Genomic DNA, 17376 nt, shown 5'->3' on the forward strand with positions numbered 1-17376 from the left:
ACCTGAAATCACAAGAAATATACTTCTATTTAAGGTACATCTACAGCTATCATAAAAACAAATGGGACATATTCCAAACAACTCTGCAACATGGGTTTCCATCCTGACCAAAGGGTTGAACTTGTTTATAGATTTCCATGTGTTCCTCTCTCAGTTTGTGTTCTTCCTTATGTATAGTGTATATTGCTTTGTTTCCCCGTGTCCGCCCTCAGGGTTTATTTTTCTGGTTGGTTTCTTGGAGTTTATCCCAGTCTGATACTGTTTTCCTTTATCAGATTATTTATCTGTGCATGACTTATCGTGTGTGTGTACAGACCTTACTGTTTTTAATTCTATTGTTGTTCCCGTGAATTTCTCTGTACCTGAGTCTCAGTTCTTACCAGAGTGGTTCCATTTTGGTAATATACATTAGGAAGAAGATAACATAAACGTCTGATGCAGCTTGAACTTTGCAACAGTAGCGGAGAGAAATATGGAGATAATGACCATCTTTCTTCAGTGCAGCTTCGAGATATAATACTGCTGGATGTAATCTGCCGTGTACTGCCGTCTCTGCCAGCATTTCTTGCTGCTGTGGTCAGCCAAAAGTAACACAATACGTTTCTCAGAATGTCCTGCTTGCCAAAAACTCTGTTCCTGTCAGATCATCAGATGCCATCCCTACCTGTTATTGTGTTCAGCATGGTTGTCCTTGGAAACAAAAACTGGAATGTGATCCATCTATATAGCAAACTTGTCTACAAGCAATTGGAATGAAGTCATTTGTGTTCCTGCAAATATGCACTAATTTGATAAAAAAAAGAACATGTTTTCAATGGTTACCGACTGCAAAATGTAACAATTACATCCACATGGAAAGAATTGCAATATTTCAGTTGGGTGTAGTGGGCATTCTAAACATAGTTTTCTATATATTAGTTTATATGGTTTAAGATTCTGGAATCGCATTTTCTGGGATTAAATCACTAATTGAGACTGTGAAAGGAAAGGTTTGACAGTGAAGGACAGTGGACTTGTCTGAGAGAAATAGATCAGGAGTATATAGCCAACATTAACACATGGAGAAATGAGACAGAAGTTGAAGGAAGACATCCTCCAATTTTGACTTGCCCAAGCTTCATTTGGATATAGCAGACAGTACTGCCTGTCTGTACTTTGTACATGCTGTCACGCTGCACACAGATGAGCTGATTCATTAAGCTACTCCCTTCTTGCTCTTCCTACAAAATCCACCAAGGAATCACCAGCCTGATATTTATTTTCCCCGTCCGCTCTCTTAATTTCAGGGTCTTATGCTGAGGTCCCTGTTTGGACCTCTTGATTAAGAGTTGGTGAGGCAGCAATGCTGTTGTAATTTATTTCAGCCCCATGGCTGTGTGGTGGTGAGAGATGCAAATAGATACAATATTAGTTTAGTGTGTGGAGACAGCGTGAGTGCACTCCAAAGAGAAAACATCCTTTGATGAAGTCTCGATAGAGAAAGAGGACTGCTGTGGTGGGTATGTATCTCAGTTTTGAAAGAATCCTCACAATATATATTTAAAGATGACATTTCATGTGTAGATATTTCTAATACAAATATTTAATAAATTATATATATAAAGTACATATTCAAGGTTAGAGGTTACAATAATAGAAAAGGTTATGAACCAGTTATGGTTAAAACAACAAATAATATTTCGACAAGCAAACTTTCATGTAATGAAGGTTTAAAGGTGTCACCATTTATCATATCATGTAGAGAAGTCTGTGCCCCTCCAGCTGATCAGTCAGAAATGATGCTACCTTCAGGAGTTCAGACTCATCTGTCTTCTTATCACACTATCATCCTTCATGCTAATTAACAGCAGAATCTCTCCATGTCTCAACCCAGGCATGAAGACTTTATCAGATTGTGTAATTGAGCCATGTTAATTAAATTACGAATGACATAACAAAATATAGGAACTTATTACGTTATAATGTGAAATCAACATTTTACTTTATACTGTGATTTGGATGTATGTGTTTCTCAATGTCATGGCAGCAATAAGACACTGTATGGAACACAAAAGGATCCAACCTTGTTTTTTATGGCAATAGCAGCTGGCAGGAGGCATCATTTTTTCCCTGTTCTTCAAATGCTCAATTCTTCAAGGTCACTGTGACCTCTCAATCAGCCTCATTCACAAGAGTGTGTCTGCACAAATCTGAGCTTAAAACGTGCCTACGTGTGTCGATGCACAAAGCTGGGATTCATCAAAATGTTCTTACCTAGATTTGTTTGTACGCTACAATGACATTCATGCCCACACACGCGCTTTGATACAGCGCACATCTGGGCAGCTCAAGCGTTGTGTGAGGGAAAGCTCCATAATAAACCTGAGAAGGTGCAGAATTATCCTGGCATTGTGTGTCCTGCACAACTCACCTATGGCTCATGGCATCCCCTTACCACCCAGAGCAGAACCACAACCAGACAGGCACAAAGACACAAAGCCAAATATGGGGCTTCCTGTCAGAGCTGCAGTGCTGACTCACCATGCCTTAATGCAGTGTCTTTAATGATGGTAAGTTAAAATGCCTTATTTCAAAATGTATACTGAATGTGAAATTATTCACTTCTCCATATGGGTTTATCATAATATTTCTTAAGCGAATGACACACACACACACACACATTAATACGATTGTTTATTTGCGAGGACATACATTAAATGTTTTAGTGTTTCTCAATATTTTCTATTCCCGTCGCAATTTCATTCTCCTGTTTCCTTGTTTTTTCTGGTCTGCAATTTGTTTTTGCCATCAACTTTGATGTCAGTCATTTTTTTTACTACCACCGTCTGTACCTTAGGGGACATAGCATTCACCACCTGAGTTGCTGCAGCCCAGGCTTAACTTTTTTATAAACATGGTCACTCCGGAGGACACACTACAGAAAATTGTGCCCTTTGTGGCTTCCACCTCCTACACAACCTGCTGTTTTGAAATACGTTTTTTACCTTTCTATCTCTTATATCTAAACGGATGTCCTTACAAAGAGAAATAGATGCATGGCAGTATGCTAATACACGCACTTGTCATTTTAGAATAGACGTACACAAGGTGGGGAGAACAATATTGGTTGAAGAGTACGTGTCATGATGTGTAATTAGGTGGCAATTTTGCACAGGAACTTATTATAAGTAGCGAGTAAGAACATTTCTGCGAACATATCAGTGAATGAGACCCAAAGTCTGTGGTCGGAGCAGATTACTCGCAATGTCAGAGCAACGATTTACGACAGACTGGAAAAGCCCATGTTTAGGCAGAGGGAGAGGAAACAGACGCTGGAAGGCGGGCCAGGCTATGGGCTAGGCTTAAGGGTAACACCTACAAAGCAGCACTCCCGAGTCTGTTCCTAGCCAACTCCAGGTCTCTTACAAACAAGATGGGTGTGATCAGAATGAGAATTTCGATGCATTACCTCATCGCTTAGCATCCTGCAAACAGCTGTGTGTGATGGTGTTTAAAATTAAAGCCAACTTTTAGCCCCCATACATTGAGTGACTTGGTCTTGTCTCATGTGGGATGTTCCATTTGCCCGCAAGAGGAGGGGTAAGTATGGATTTCTTGTACCTGTGTAAATACTCAATGGTTATGTTCTAATATTGTTAGAAGATTGTCTGTACAGTCAAATTGGTTTATATTTTATGTATCTTTATTTTTATATGAATACGTTGAGCATTTTGATCTTTGAACCTCCCCACCTCGTCGCACTTTGGTTCATCACTCTCTCAGTCTGCATTTGGAGCAGAGAGGATTTAAACTGATGCAGTCCATGTTTCTCATGTAATATTATTAAAGTAAAAACAAAAGAGGGCTGCAATGTTGCAGTGTTTTCGTTGGTGTGTTTCTGTAGCTCGCTACGTGTGCCTTTTTTTCAGTCCTTCCCAAACAAAGGCACATGATCAGACCGAGGTTTTTACGACAAGTGACAGTGGAAACTCTACTGCTTTTGTCCACAGAGGCGCCAAAATCCACGAGTTCCTTGTCGGACCTTTAAAGAATCTCTTAAAATTTTGACCAGTTATTACATAAACTCAAAGATTTACTGATTAGAAATCAGTGGTCAAAGTTCAAGGGCATGGTGACCTTGTATGTGTCTAGAAAAGAGTGTATGTGGTATGACACTGCATTGGTTGGTGGAGACATACAACTGCAGGGTGCCCATTTAAGCTTTTTGCTTTATTCAACTTTTGAGACAACTGTAATGCCTGTTCATATTGGCATATATATATCACTGCTGATTTGAAAGAGAAGCGGTAAAGATGAAGGAAATGTTGAGCTTAAAAAGCAAATGGCAAACACCAGCCAAGTCAAGGAGCCTGCCACTGACTGTGAACTGTGAACACGTAAATCAGTAGTAGTCATGGTTACTCAGCCTGAGATAACAGTTAAGTCAAAAACATCTTTGATCATGTAAGTTGATTTATCTTGGATCTAACTCAAGACTACAAAGCCGGTTGTGGACCTGCATTACCAACTAGAGGTGTGGGAGGGTATGTAAAAGTGGACTGGGCCATTTACAGGCATTTTTGGAATTGACAGTAAGCACAACAAAATTATAGAATTGGTGTGATGAAAAAATATGAAAGAGTACATAACATGTCAAATCTATTCTGCAGGCTCCTTTTGTTTGACCTTTGAAGGACTGTCCGATAGGGTAAGAGAGGACACCTGGAGCATACAACCTGAAGTGACGGATTTGCTCCCTGCGATGTCCTCTCTTGGTCTGAACTGAATAGGCTGAAGAGTCACCGTTTCTGCACAGTCAAGAAGATCCAGTGCAGCTCATAGACAGTGCTTTATGATTTACAGAACGGGTCCTCCAGGGAACAATTCAAGCTTGGCAGGAGCGGTCTGGCTTCATGTTGAAATTAATCACTCCATTGAGAAATTAAACTTTTTTTTCTAGATTCCTTTCAGTTTTGATAACACCCCCCCACCCACACAAACACACTTCCCCCAAACACAACTGGCTCTCGTTTCAACCCACAAACACAACAGCAGTTTGTTCAATATTGTATTTAACATTAAAGACATGCAGAATAAGAATCTAATGCGGTGCAGTTTATACTCCCTGGACACTCCATTAGGAACACTATACTAATAGTGGATATTTTCTCCCTTTGCTCTTAATGTTCTCTCTTTGTCCTGCTCTATTACATCCCAAAGGTTCAACTGGATTCACTTGAAAGGTCACCATTTTTAAATTAACTAACATACAGGAGTATCCTTAGAAGCTTATAAACAGAGGCCACAGAGAGACTCAGAAAAACCCCGAAAATCTGCAGTTTCAGAAATAATCAAATCAGCTTTTCTGGAACAAACAATCATGTCACAGTCAATGTCACTTGGATCACATATCTTCTTTTCTACTTTATTCAAATGTTTGATGGGTCCACTTACCGAGGCTACAGACCTGTACCTGTGGGATTTGATGCTGTCACTATACCACCACTATATCATTGGTTGATAATTGCCTGAATAAGAAGTTGCACAGGTGTTCCTAATAAAGTGGTCACTGGGTACTGTTAAAATAAGTGTAAGAATGTGGTTTACCTGGACTCTGCATCGTGGTGATTACGGTGGTGGTAGTGATAGTGGTGGTGGTGGTCTCCTCTTCGTTGCGGCCTGGTCTCACATTCTGCCTCAGTCCGGGCTGATCTGGCCTCACTACATGGTTCTCCTTTGTAGCAGTAGCAGAGGTGATGGTGGAAACCTGTCCTGGATCCTTTACAACCACTCTGGTGGCTGTAATGGGGGTGTTGGAGTGAGAAGTGGCTTCTAATGCATGCATGACAAGGGTTGTTTGCATGCTGGAGCCTTTGGCGCTCTCACCTGAAGCCCTCTCATCAGCATTATGTGGAGTGGAGTATGCACTCCCGGATGGCACGGTGGGGGAGGTACGAGTGCTGGGGTGTGAGCTGGATTCTCCGCTGTCTTCAAAGTAGTTTGGCTGAACATGGGGGCCGAGTGGGGCCTGGTGTTGTGGGGGATTTCTGTAGAGAGGGTGGTGGTTCATGATGTTGAGAGGCGAGGCGGTGGTGACCACAGGGAGTCTTCTGTCCGTGTCCTGGGTGGTGGAGTACAAGCTGGCTCTGCTCTCCGGAGGGCCCCCCGGGGTGATAGATTGAGCATCCTCAGAGGCAGAGGCTGCAGAGAATGAAAGAGAATAATACGTATGGTTTGAAGATTATTGATTCACATCACAGACTCAATAATCACTTGGCCAAGCAGGTGCAGAGATTGCTGGCTTCATTCTCCTCCCTGCTCTCTGCTGTGGCTCAGAACCACTCCCCCCACAGCCATTGCGCACTCTGCCAATCCCATTTTCGATGGGATAATGATGGAGGATGGTGCTCGAGCCAGAGACCAAGGAGCCATCAAGCCAGGAACATCTTTATCTACCAGTTTCTAACAAACTGAACATGGTGACTTGCTTCCTTTTTACATGACTGTCTCTTTTCCACTGAAAGGCAGTAATTAAAATATTTATATTTTATTTACTTTTATTAACTTTTTCATCACAATTTTTTTACATTCTAAATTCCTCCATGTTGTGTGTTATGTGCATTCCATTTCATTTAATTATGTTAAGGACACAATAGGGCATTAAGATTTTTCTGTAAGTGGTAGTTTTTCACCTAAAACAGCACATTTGGCCAATGAGTTTTCACCCTGTATGTTTAAGTGCCACATTGGTAAAAATATTAAGCCTTTATTATTGTTTATTTTAAGATAATGATAACTTCTTCAGATTTATCAGATTGTCAATCAATCACCCCAAAAGACCAGAGATGTGGAGGTGTGAAATATTCACAAATCATGAAATCCTTTGACGAGACATTGGCCCTATTTCATCTCATGTGATTGAGAAATATTGTGTGGACGGATCTAGTTGCCTTTTAGTACCCGTCATGCACAGAGCACAGAAAAGACAATACTGCATGAAAATATAGACATGACAGCTTTAGTATATGTTGCCTTCAGCCCCTGAGACCATTCTCCTTTCATCAGAAAGATTTGGTTATTTTAAAAAACAGTAAATCATTAAAATCACAATAAAGGTAAAACGCAGGGCCTTTGAATTATGTAATAATGCAGAGGTAGCTTTAAGGCTCTCATCAATTTGTATTTCTCACACATCATTTACACAAACATAGAACTGGTTCTTGCACCAAATTTAGAACTGTTTTTCAACCAAGAATATATTGGTTCAGGTCTAAAGACAAATAACTGCCATAACAAACACAAGTTAATTTGTACTATCCACCATTTTGCTGCTAATGATGCACCACTTACTATCCCTGCTAACTTACAGTTCACATCAGAGAACAAACGTTGATTCCAGAAAACACTAAGTCAAAAGTCAGTTCAAGTTGCCTTATTATAATGCAGTTTAGAACATTGATTCATGTTTGATCCTTTGTTCACACCCCTTTGCAGCACCATTTTTTGGGAGGAGGCCTCTGAGCATTTCCTGATGTTTTTATAGTATTAGTGATGTCATGGATCACATCACTGTTTTCCTTTACTATGTGAGAGTTTATTTAATTTATTTTAGATATGAACATTATTAATGTTAGGTCTAAGTAGGAGTATAAATCATATAGAAATGTGAAAGAGATTATAAAATTGTCTGACAATGTTGGTAGATTTTAATGTTTTAAAAATTCTTCTGTTAAGGTTTTGTCATGACTCTTGGCTCTGAACTCTAAGATAAATATTGTGAGATTCTGATCTCTCTCATGTGTTTCTGTTCTCTTTACTTCCTGCCTCCAGTCAGTTTCACCTGTTTGTCCTGTGCCCCCTGTCACTAGTTTGTCATCAGTTCAGTTTGTATTTAAGTCAAGTCCTCCGTTCTGTCTCAGTCGAGTCGTCTTCTGTCTAAATATTCTCTGTCAGTTTGGTCTCCGTGCTGTCAAGTTGTTTTTTCCTGGACAGTTTCAGTTTGCCAGTTTGGTTTCCTTCCAAGCCTGCCCCTTATTTTGTATTTTCAATAAAAAATACACTTTTTGAATTGGACCTGCCTCCTGCCTTGCTCCTGCATTTGTCCACCTGCTCTCTAAAATTGTGACAGGTTCAGGTTGAATCTGTGTACATTTGAAATGAACACACTATATAATTGAAGTCTATTGAGCTCCATCCTCCTTGACCTTTGAAAATGTATGGTTTGTTTGAATTATGTCATTGTAATCTGATGAAGAATAAATTAACATTGTCAGTATATACTGTATATGTGCTGTACAGCAAGCCTGTTGTACTCTAAAGGGGTTTCAATCGGATTTCCAATATTAGGTATTTTCACAAATACTGAGTCGCTGATTTACCTGCCTTGAAATTTGACGTTTTTATTTCACTGCAGTGAATTTGACAGCAGAAAATATAACTTCATAAGCACAGAATAAATCCAGTCACACTCTACATCTTTCTCTTTTCACTGCTCTGCTTCACTGTACTTCAGTCTGACATCAAGCTGAGAGAACCTGCTCGTCCTTCTGGACAGAGACAGGACGCTCAATCACACTCCATAAAACAAAGTCTTTCCATTATTCAGAGCTATATTTGAGCCATATTTCCTTTCAACACTTCCTTATGGGGAGCAGTGCATTAGTGCTGTTCCACCCTGTGTGTCAATTGGCATACTGAATAACCCTTGTAGAACGTCAAACAGTACAATCCAAACAATTCTCTCAAATTGCTCACATCAGTGGTTTCTTCCCTCCCTATCCTCCTCATAATAAGACTTAATATTCATTCCTGAGGAGATTTGATGAGCCGCTATAATTCTCCCAGTGTAATGATCAGCGCTTCCCTACCAAGTGCACCTGTGAGATCTAATCTGAGACCCCTTCAGGAGGCTATCATCCGCTGAGGGAAGTCTTATGTTTCTTTAACAATGCTTCATTTCCACCATAATAGCTCCCACTCTCTGCCGGCTAATAGCTATCTGCTTCAAACAATCAGGGTTTATTGTAGTTGTGCCACTTCCCTACCAGCACCTCGTTCCTCAAACACACACACACACAGACACACACACACACACACACACACACACACACACACACACACAGCTCTTTGCACGGAAGCAGACACATTGGCAGGTAGATTTACAAGAAAAACAATGAATGTCAAACAGGAAGCCAACATAACTGGCTGCAGATCTGTCTCTACACTGCTGCTAAAATGTGTGAAAGGTAATGTACACTGGGTGAGCAGTGTGTTTAGGCAGTTCCATTGGATTTAAGTAAATCTGGTGTTTGCTCAAAATATGACAGATGCCTCAGGAGCAGCTTGTCTCCACTATCAAGGCTGTTTTCTGCTTTTGTGTTTTTTTTGTATTCAGAATGAGGGAACACAAAGTTAAAAAAAAGTATAAAATGATCGACTTACTCTTATACGCATGTTCCCGTCTGCTTGTATGTACTGCAGTTAGTTTCTAGAGCTAAATTATCATCAATTAGTGAATCATATCAATATTTGATTATTTATTTAAATTATCTTTCAAACAGAAATTAGTGAAGTAACGCCGAGCTCCAGATCCTCAAATGTTACTTTGTTCATTTGTTCCTTTTTTTATTTTGGGTGTCAAACAATGCCTTGGCTAAAAAAATACATTTTAATATGTCAACTTGGGCTCTGAGAAGTTGTGACACAAATGTTTTCACAGTTAGTTGACGGCCCCAAAAAAAATTCATGTTTCCACTCGAATATACTGTACATATTAAGCTATGTGTATCACATTAGATACATTTTTCATGTCTAAAATATGGTATATATTCTAAAACCGATTATTGTCACAGTAAAACGGTTGCTGTCTTAGTTTTGGGAGATACAAGAATATTTTTAGGAGCATACTGAAGAGGTGGCAAAATACAATGTGGACTAGTGGCAGGAACTTGGACTATGGGCAGAAAAGGTCTCTGGTTCGATTCTGGTTCGACTTCACGGAGTTTCAACAAAAAAAACAAAAAACTTACCTGGACAGGAATTACAACTCAGACGAACCTGGATCTGTCCAAAAATCAAAGAGGATTCTCCCCACCCTGCCTAGTGCCCCTGAGCAAGGCACCTTACTCCCCCACCATCTGCTCCCCGGGCACCATACATGGCTGCCCACTGCTCTGTGTTCTGCACCAGATGGGTTAAAAGCAGAAGACAAATTTCCCCCAATTGCATGAGTGTGTCTGTGCATGTCTGTGCATGTGTGTGGGATAAATAAATAAAAATGTAAATGTAGAATGTAACCAAGACTGATATATCCTGGACTAGTCCCTCTATTAGTCAATTCAACATCCACATACAGTAACATCATTGTAAGGATTATTAAGAGAAGCAGGAATAAGAAGGGTCCCAGCCAATTGTTTGACATTTGCACTTGAACTAAACACACTTCACAAAGAAGAACAAAGTTGCAGAGGTTGACTTGAATCAATTGCCTTAGGGTTCAGACACAGTTAGCCCCCGGCTAAGGGCAGCTTTTGGCCCTGGGCTTGGTGGGCTAAGGTAGGGGCTATGGCAGCTGTAAGCCCAAGGCATATGGCACAATCCTGGCAAATCCCTTGGCTAACCCCAATTTTAGCCAAGGACTTGCTGGACCTGCTTCAGGGTAAGGTTAGCCCAGAGCTTGCGAGGTTGTCCTCTGGAAATAGACTAAACAGCAGTAAAAGGTTCCCATGCGAAATGGGGCTTTGAAAAACCTCCTTTTGAATAGTAGCCTAGCAACATCATTCTAACTCAGGGATACTACAGAAGTAGAATGGAATTTTTAGACCTGGATTTGGGTTAAATCTTGGTTAGCAACAGCTATGTTCCAATGCAGGGCTACTGTTCTGTACCACATTGTCAGAAGGTGGTGGCCTTTGTGGGCAAACAATACAGTGTTTTGTCGTAGGTCATATCTTGAGCTTTCAGTAACAACTAACGACTCTTTAAGAGTACTATTGAAATCAAAGAGAGTAAATAAACTAATCACCTGTAAAACATCTTGATTGACTGTGGTGGTGCTCGGTACCTCACCGGGTCAAGGGAATATTTGAGTATCTAATTTTCAGGTTGTGAGAAGAAGACATGACAATCAGGGTTAAAATGCTGCATTAAGGACAAGGTCGATGGTTCATGTGCTGAATGTCACTTCTACTTTAATACATGAATAAGCAAAGGATTCAGAATAGTCCTTGTCTCTTTCTTGTGTTTAAGTTTATCCTCATTAAAATGCACACTGACGCATCAAGGTCTTCCGATATCTAATAAGATCATCTTACATCTGTAATTTTCTAGGTTCTATTGCATATTGTTCTTGAGTTAATGTTAATAAGGATATGCTTGCAAGCACACACCATTAAAATGGTTCAACATTCCAGATACCACAGTGAAAAGCCCCCAAAAAAGAACAATCTGTATGATGTCAACATGAAACCACCAAGAATATGATACATGTACTCCAAGATTGTTCAGGCAATTGGTTTTATGTTGCACATACAGTGAACATAAGTCTATTCAGCATTTAAACCCCTGCACTCAGCAGATCAGAGTGTATCTGAGAATGGAGAGAATGGTGGTAATTCTTATTGCCAAGAGTTTCAACCACAATTGTTTATTTTATCACCTACCTATCTAACACCTTTCCAATTGGCTTAGAAAAAGGATACAGGCATCCTGAAATAAACCACCACAGACAAATATCTGCACATGCAACACTTCACATGCCACTTCGAATTAATGCAGAAGATAAAATGAGTCACCCACTCACCCACGCTTGCTAATTTACCTGTAAAGTTCCATTGTCAACATCACTCAGTTTCTAATGAAGAAACAAACACCCTAAACTTTGCTGAACAAACGTATCAGCCATGCATCGAAGGAGTAAAAAGTATTTTAACCTGTTCACCACATGACATTGTTTGAGTTTAATTAGAAGTGCAATGAAGGTTGCCAGACTCATTTTATTTCGGGTTCAGTTGTGAAAATGAAGCACCATGATGTCTCTAAGGTTTGATGCACTCAAAGCAACATTATTAGCAAGTTAGGAAAATCAGTCACTCTGGTCGTAAAGCTGACTGTCAGTCAGTCCCTTACCCTTAAGCTTTGAACGTACTTATCTATACAAGACTTTTCCAAGGAATATTTTTCCAAACTATGAAAAGACACAAAAAATGTGGAAAATTGTGTAAATTTTGGCAATCAGGTGGTAGAGTTATAAGAACACTGCTGCTAGGCAACAGCAACATGGATGCAATATTGATATAGGGTTGGTAAGTTCATGCAGGCCAAATTAAATGACATGCTGGCGTACCAGACTGTCACCAGCGACCTGCCTGCCTGCAGTGACCCTGTGCTCTCAATAAATATTTTCAAAGTATAGCCTTGTGTTGATAGCTTTTCCAGGATCATCAACCCTAGCTATACAGTCCCTTTTGACATGTAACAATTTAACAAGCTAGCAATCGGTTTATGTAATGCAGGAAATGCAAAGACAGAATTAACAGGGGCATAGGAAATATCCACATTTTCCCCAGACATACGGACATTGGAAGATAAACTGTGTGACTTAAATTCAATTATATGAACTTACCACTTAACAAAGAGATACACTTCCATAGTCTAGTTATATTTCTGATGTCGTAAATGCAGAGACAGGACTCTGAGTAAAGTGAGTGTGCTAGCTGAAAAGTTTTAAGTTGGATTCCTGGCTCCTCTAATCAGTATGTCAAAATGTGCTCAAATCGAAGTTGCTGCTGATGGCTGTGCCATGAGAGAATGGGATGTGTGATTCATATAGAAAATCTGTATGAATGTGCTAATGGGAACTGTAAAAACTAGAACTCGACTTTATTAAAGCATTTACTATATACAGCTAAAAATAAAAAAAAATGTAATCCTATTTACAGCTATATAATTGTTATTTGTACATGAAAAAAAGTGTTCCATAAACATTTTGCAGAACATCAATCTTTCATATGGAATGACTGCATTCTGTGGTTTTTGCTTCTACTCTCAAACACTTGATTGAAGTGCAGGAAAGACCATGAACTTGACTTCACACACAACATATTCCCAGAACTCAGAGTGCTTCTGTTGTCTTAACCTAACCACAGACAGGATGTGTCTAGATCTGATCCCCAGCCTCTGGTGTCTCTATCTTGTGTCTTACTCCTCTACTATCCACCTTAAACTCCTCCTTGAGACTCTAGTGCTGTAAATAAATAGCGAATTTTGCTCTTCTGAACACAATGCATGCAGTGATTACATTGTCATCACAACACGTGCACAGCAGTGCTCTGTGCCCTCTCTCTTCACAGGGAAGTCAGAAACTGATAAAGCAGTCAACATGGATTGGAGTCAAACAAGAGGGTCACAAGTCCTCTGCTTTAAAATTATTAACATAAACCTTAAATAAACCATAAACCATTCGACAGTTGTAGAAGTCATCAAAAAGCAGCACATCAAACCTAAGCCAATGTGAAATGGCCTCAAATGTGTTTATGTGCTGTGAAGATAACTCATGAGTCTGAATGTCCTTTTGCATACACATAAATATTGTAGCAACCGACATCAGTGCATAGGGGAAGGATGACCCCCCACCCTGCAATATTCACTTTTATCTGTCTCCTGAATGAACGCATAGAGCATTTATTCAGCCTCTATAGCAAGGAACTGCTGGATCAAGCAGTTGTCTCGCTGCAAATGAACTAAAACAGACATGAAAGGAGGCCTCCTGTGCCTTTTGATAGGATTTCTTTGATTTCAACTTCTCCAGCTAGATTCGCTGACCACTTTATATGTGAGTGCAGCACAGAGGACAGTGAAGCTCGTAAAGGATGCCAGCAGGTGATGGCTGTGTGTAGCCATAGTGTGGAAAGGGGTCAATTGTGTGTGTTTGTGGCAGAAATATCTACAGTAGAATAGAATAATAAAGAAGAAGGTGATTCTGCCCAGAAACATCTGTGCATCGGGTGCTTAAAATATGAAATGGCAAATTGTTTAGCGAGTAAAGATTGCATCTCTTTCCCTCGGTCTCTCTTCTTATCTCCTTGGCTTTAAAAACAAAGTCTGAATTTGAAATTTTCATTAATTAAATTCTTTATTCATATTTTTGGAAAGCTGCCATTGCTCTCGACTCACTTAACAACAATAATACAGTCCATCATCCATTGGCTGCACTTGCTTATACTTTAATGTGGCATGGGGGGGGGGCTGGGGATAAAGCTGACATTGGGAGAGAGGTGGTGTGCACCCTAGACAAGAGACAATCAAATGACTGAAACAAAGTGGCACATCACACCTATGAGAAATTTAGAGTTGCCTATTACCTATTGGACTGTGGGAGGAAGATGTGGTCTAGATACCAGGAGGAAACCATATATTCGGAGGACACCCAAATTCACAGTCTTCCTCCAGGAAAACCGCTGAACCAAAATGACACGCTTGCACATAGGTGGTGGCAGATGAGACAATGCTTCCCCAAAATCACCAGGGGGAACACAACAATATGCCAGCCTGCATATGTCGGTCTAAAGCTTACCCTAACGTATCACAGAGAGATATGTGACAGATGTTGGTTACTTTACAGATTTTGAACTCACATTATTAATAGCCAATCAGGGCCTGAGGTGACCTGCATAAAGAGAGGTGTATGTTCTGTAACTTATTTTAATCCCCATCGCCACTCACCTTCTGACCTTCGGCTGCTACGAACATGACGACCTGCTGTCGCCCATTTCCTAACCATAAAACTACTCAAACCAAACTATGTTGTCAAGATGATTTCATTTTTTTAATGAGCTCCCTTTTTTTTTGAGAACAATCTTTCACAGGGCAGATAATGCAAACACCAAAACCATTTTGCCGGGTGCTGTTTGTGTTGTTTCAGGAGGTTCACTGAACCCTTGAGTGGTCATAGCCCAAGTAGATGTAGTGATATTATGTCTTATTCATTATTAAGAACACTGTTTCTCATTAATGTGTGCTATTTGCCTTGCACTTTCTATCATGCTCACTCTCTTCCTGCCTCTCTCCATCAGCAGCACCAGCAGAAGTTTTGCTACGTCAGAGTGCCTTCAAAACATCCATAACGTTTTTACCATCTTGACCGGCAGCCAGCTCAAGGTGTGCACGTTGCAGTGATGAGAATGCAGTTCTCATCAGGCTGGGAGACTGCAGTCTTTCTACTTTACTGTTGTGTTTGTGTTTATCTTGCAATTATTCCATCACTCTGCAAAACTGCAAATTAGTCAGGGTATGAAAATGCACCTGCTGGTATCAAGTGTATTGTGCACACAGATTTCCCCTAGATTGTCGTATTGGTTCAAATTGCACAAATGATTGCCATCTTACAAGGGCATGCATCAATTAATTTCATTTTTTGAAGATATAAGCTCAAACTGTTGCCAAACTGGAAAATGTCCTACTTTTCCTCGGTGGAACCTTTTCAGATACAACCAAGCCGAACTCGAACAAAGGCCAATGAAAAACCTTGAGAATGTTTCACACATCATCATTAATGGCTTATGTCTACAGGAAAAAGCTCAGTTACACTAGACGCATACTTTGAAACTATTGACTCAAATCAAACAGGATTTCTTACTGAAATGTGATAAATCTTATCATTGAAATGTATCTTAGCTTCTCAAAAAGTACGGTGAAGAGTTTTCAATCAGATCTCACAAACTCACAGTAAAAATCAATTGAATTTGATTTGATCGAGACCTGAAAAGGGAATAATTGCTCAGCTCATGTATAAACTCAGCATATCTGCAGCATGTTTTGGATTTTTATGAGGCAGAATTGATCGCAAAAACCATCTCAGGCGCTCTGAATACAAGTCAAACTCTTAATCCAGAGTTGCCTCAAGCAAAATGTTACCCACTTAAAAATTTCCCTCATTATCAATTGTGCTCCCATCACCTGCAGCAAGGGACACTTATCCATCCAATCTTACCAGGTATTCGGCCACAGCCATTATATATCCAGACACAAGTCTCTCGGCTTCCCTGTGGCACCTGAAACATCACAGGAGTCAAAAGCAGCAATAACTCACTTTGCTGTGGTAGATCTCGAGAAAATGAATTAAATGAAATGCAGTTCTGTTGCTTGTACACAGCATGTTCTTTGACCTTGTTTAAAGGTAAAAGCCTTAAAAACATCAAATTAGACTGGATTGTGTTTTGGAACGTTTTTGCATGTTTTATACTTATATAATCGAATACGCTGTTTTCCATTGAATAGTTAAAAGTAGAAATGTAAATGTGGCAAATTAAATTTTCTTCAATTGATTGGAAAAGATTGTATGCTGGAATATTTGACATTAAATGCTTTCTCCACCGTCATTTGCACTGCATGTATAGAATTTGTTATATTTTTGGCTCATCCTTGGTACTAAAAGCTCTGCATGTGCTCAGTAAAGTTGATCTATTAACTTATCTCACATTATTAAATTGTTACATCAATAAAGAAACCTCAGAAGCCTCCTTCTGTTACAATGCTACTAATACAACAGCTATTGCTACTAATACTCCTATAAATAAAGCGCTATCATTAACATGCCTACTGCACCTATATCTACCTTAACTACCAATACCCATAATCCTTTTATACTGATACCAGTACTGCAACTATTAGTGCTGCTTATTACTACCATCGCTAACTAGAGTTAATATTCCGTCAACAACTGTGATCACTAAACCCAGCCTTATGTAGAAATAGCATGACAGGGATTACCTTGACATTGTAATAATGGAATATATCTTTGAAAATGTATGTATGTTGTTGTGGCTAATGGTGATCTTTCGAACCTGCGCTCCAAGGTGGAGAATCAGTGCCCCCAGGCCTTATTATGATGAAGGCTGTTAAAAACTCTTCTTTCCACTCTGACACCTCTGGAAAAGGTCACTCTGTCATCGCTATAATGACCGAGGACAAGGACGAGGCAGAGTGGATCAATAGACAGCTCCAGCCCGTATCAGTGTAGATGCATTGATCTGTGGCTTAGAGGGAAGACATGCAATGCTGTGCCAAGAGACTGAGAGCATGGCCTGTTTTTCTAGCAGCAGATGAGAGGAGCAGTGGCACATGTGAGCAGCAGTTATTCCACTTAATAAACCCCTACAGGACTGTAAAGCCTGTCGACTGAACATGCATGTATATGACAGTGCTTGGAGGCATTTACTGAAAGACATTGATGTACGAAGTACTTGTACATTTATAAATAAAGAAATGAAGAATGTCATTTCTGTCACTATTTCCTAGTTGGTTGTACAGTAGCGATTTTCACATCTGTCTGTAGCCATTATTTGTCATTGTTAAATATTTCACCTTTAAGCTTTAGAGTTTTTATTGATTTCCCATAAA

The 17376-nt window shown here is 39.9% G+C and overlaps 1 protein-coding gene across 1 annotated transcript in view; it reads right to left on the bottom strand.

Annotated features, from left to right (window-relative positions):
- Nucleotides 1–17376, bottom strand: part of sez6b (seizure related 6 homolog b) — a 168544-nt gene that overhangs the window by 95483 nt on the left and 55685 nt on the right. Inside the window, exon 2 of the mRNA XM_061073474.1 lies at nucleotides 5587–6180. Coding sequence (XP_060929457.1) covers nucleotides 5587–6180 — 594 coding nt within the window. The remainder of the gene's footprint in view (nucleotides 1–5586; nucleotides 6181–17376) is intronic.

This window comes from Limanda limanda, chromosome 6 (assembly GCF_963576545.1).
Source record: "Limanda limanda chromosome 6, fLimLim1.1, whole genome shotgun sequence".
Lineage (NCBI taxonomy): Eukaryota > Metazoa > Chordata > Actinopteri > Pleuronectiformes > Pleuronectidae > Limanda > Limanda limanda.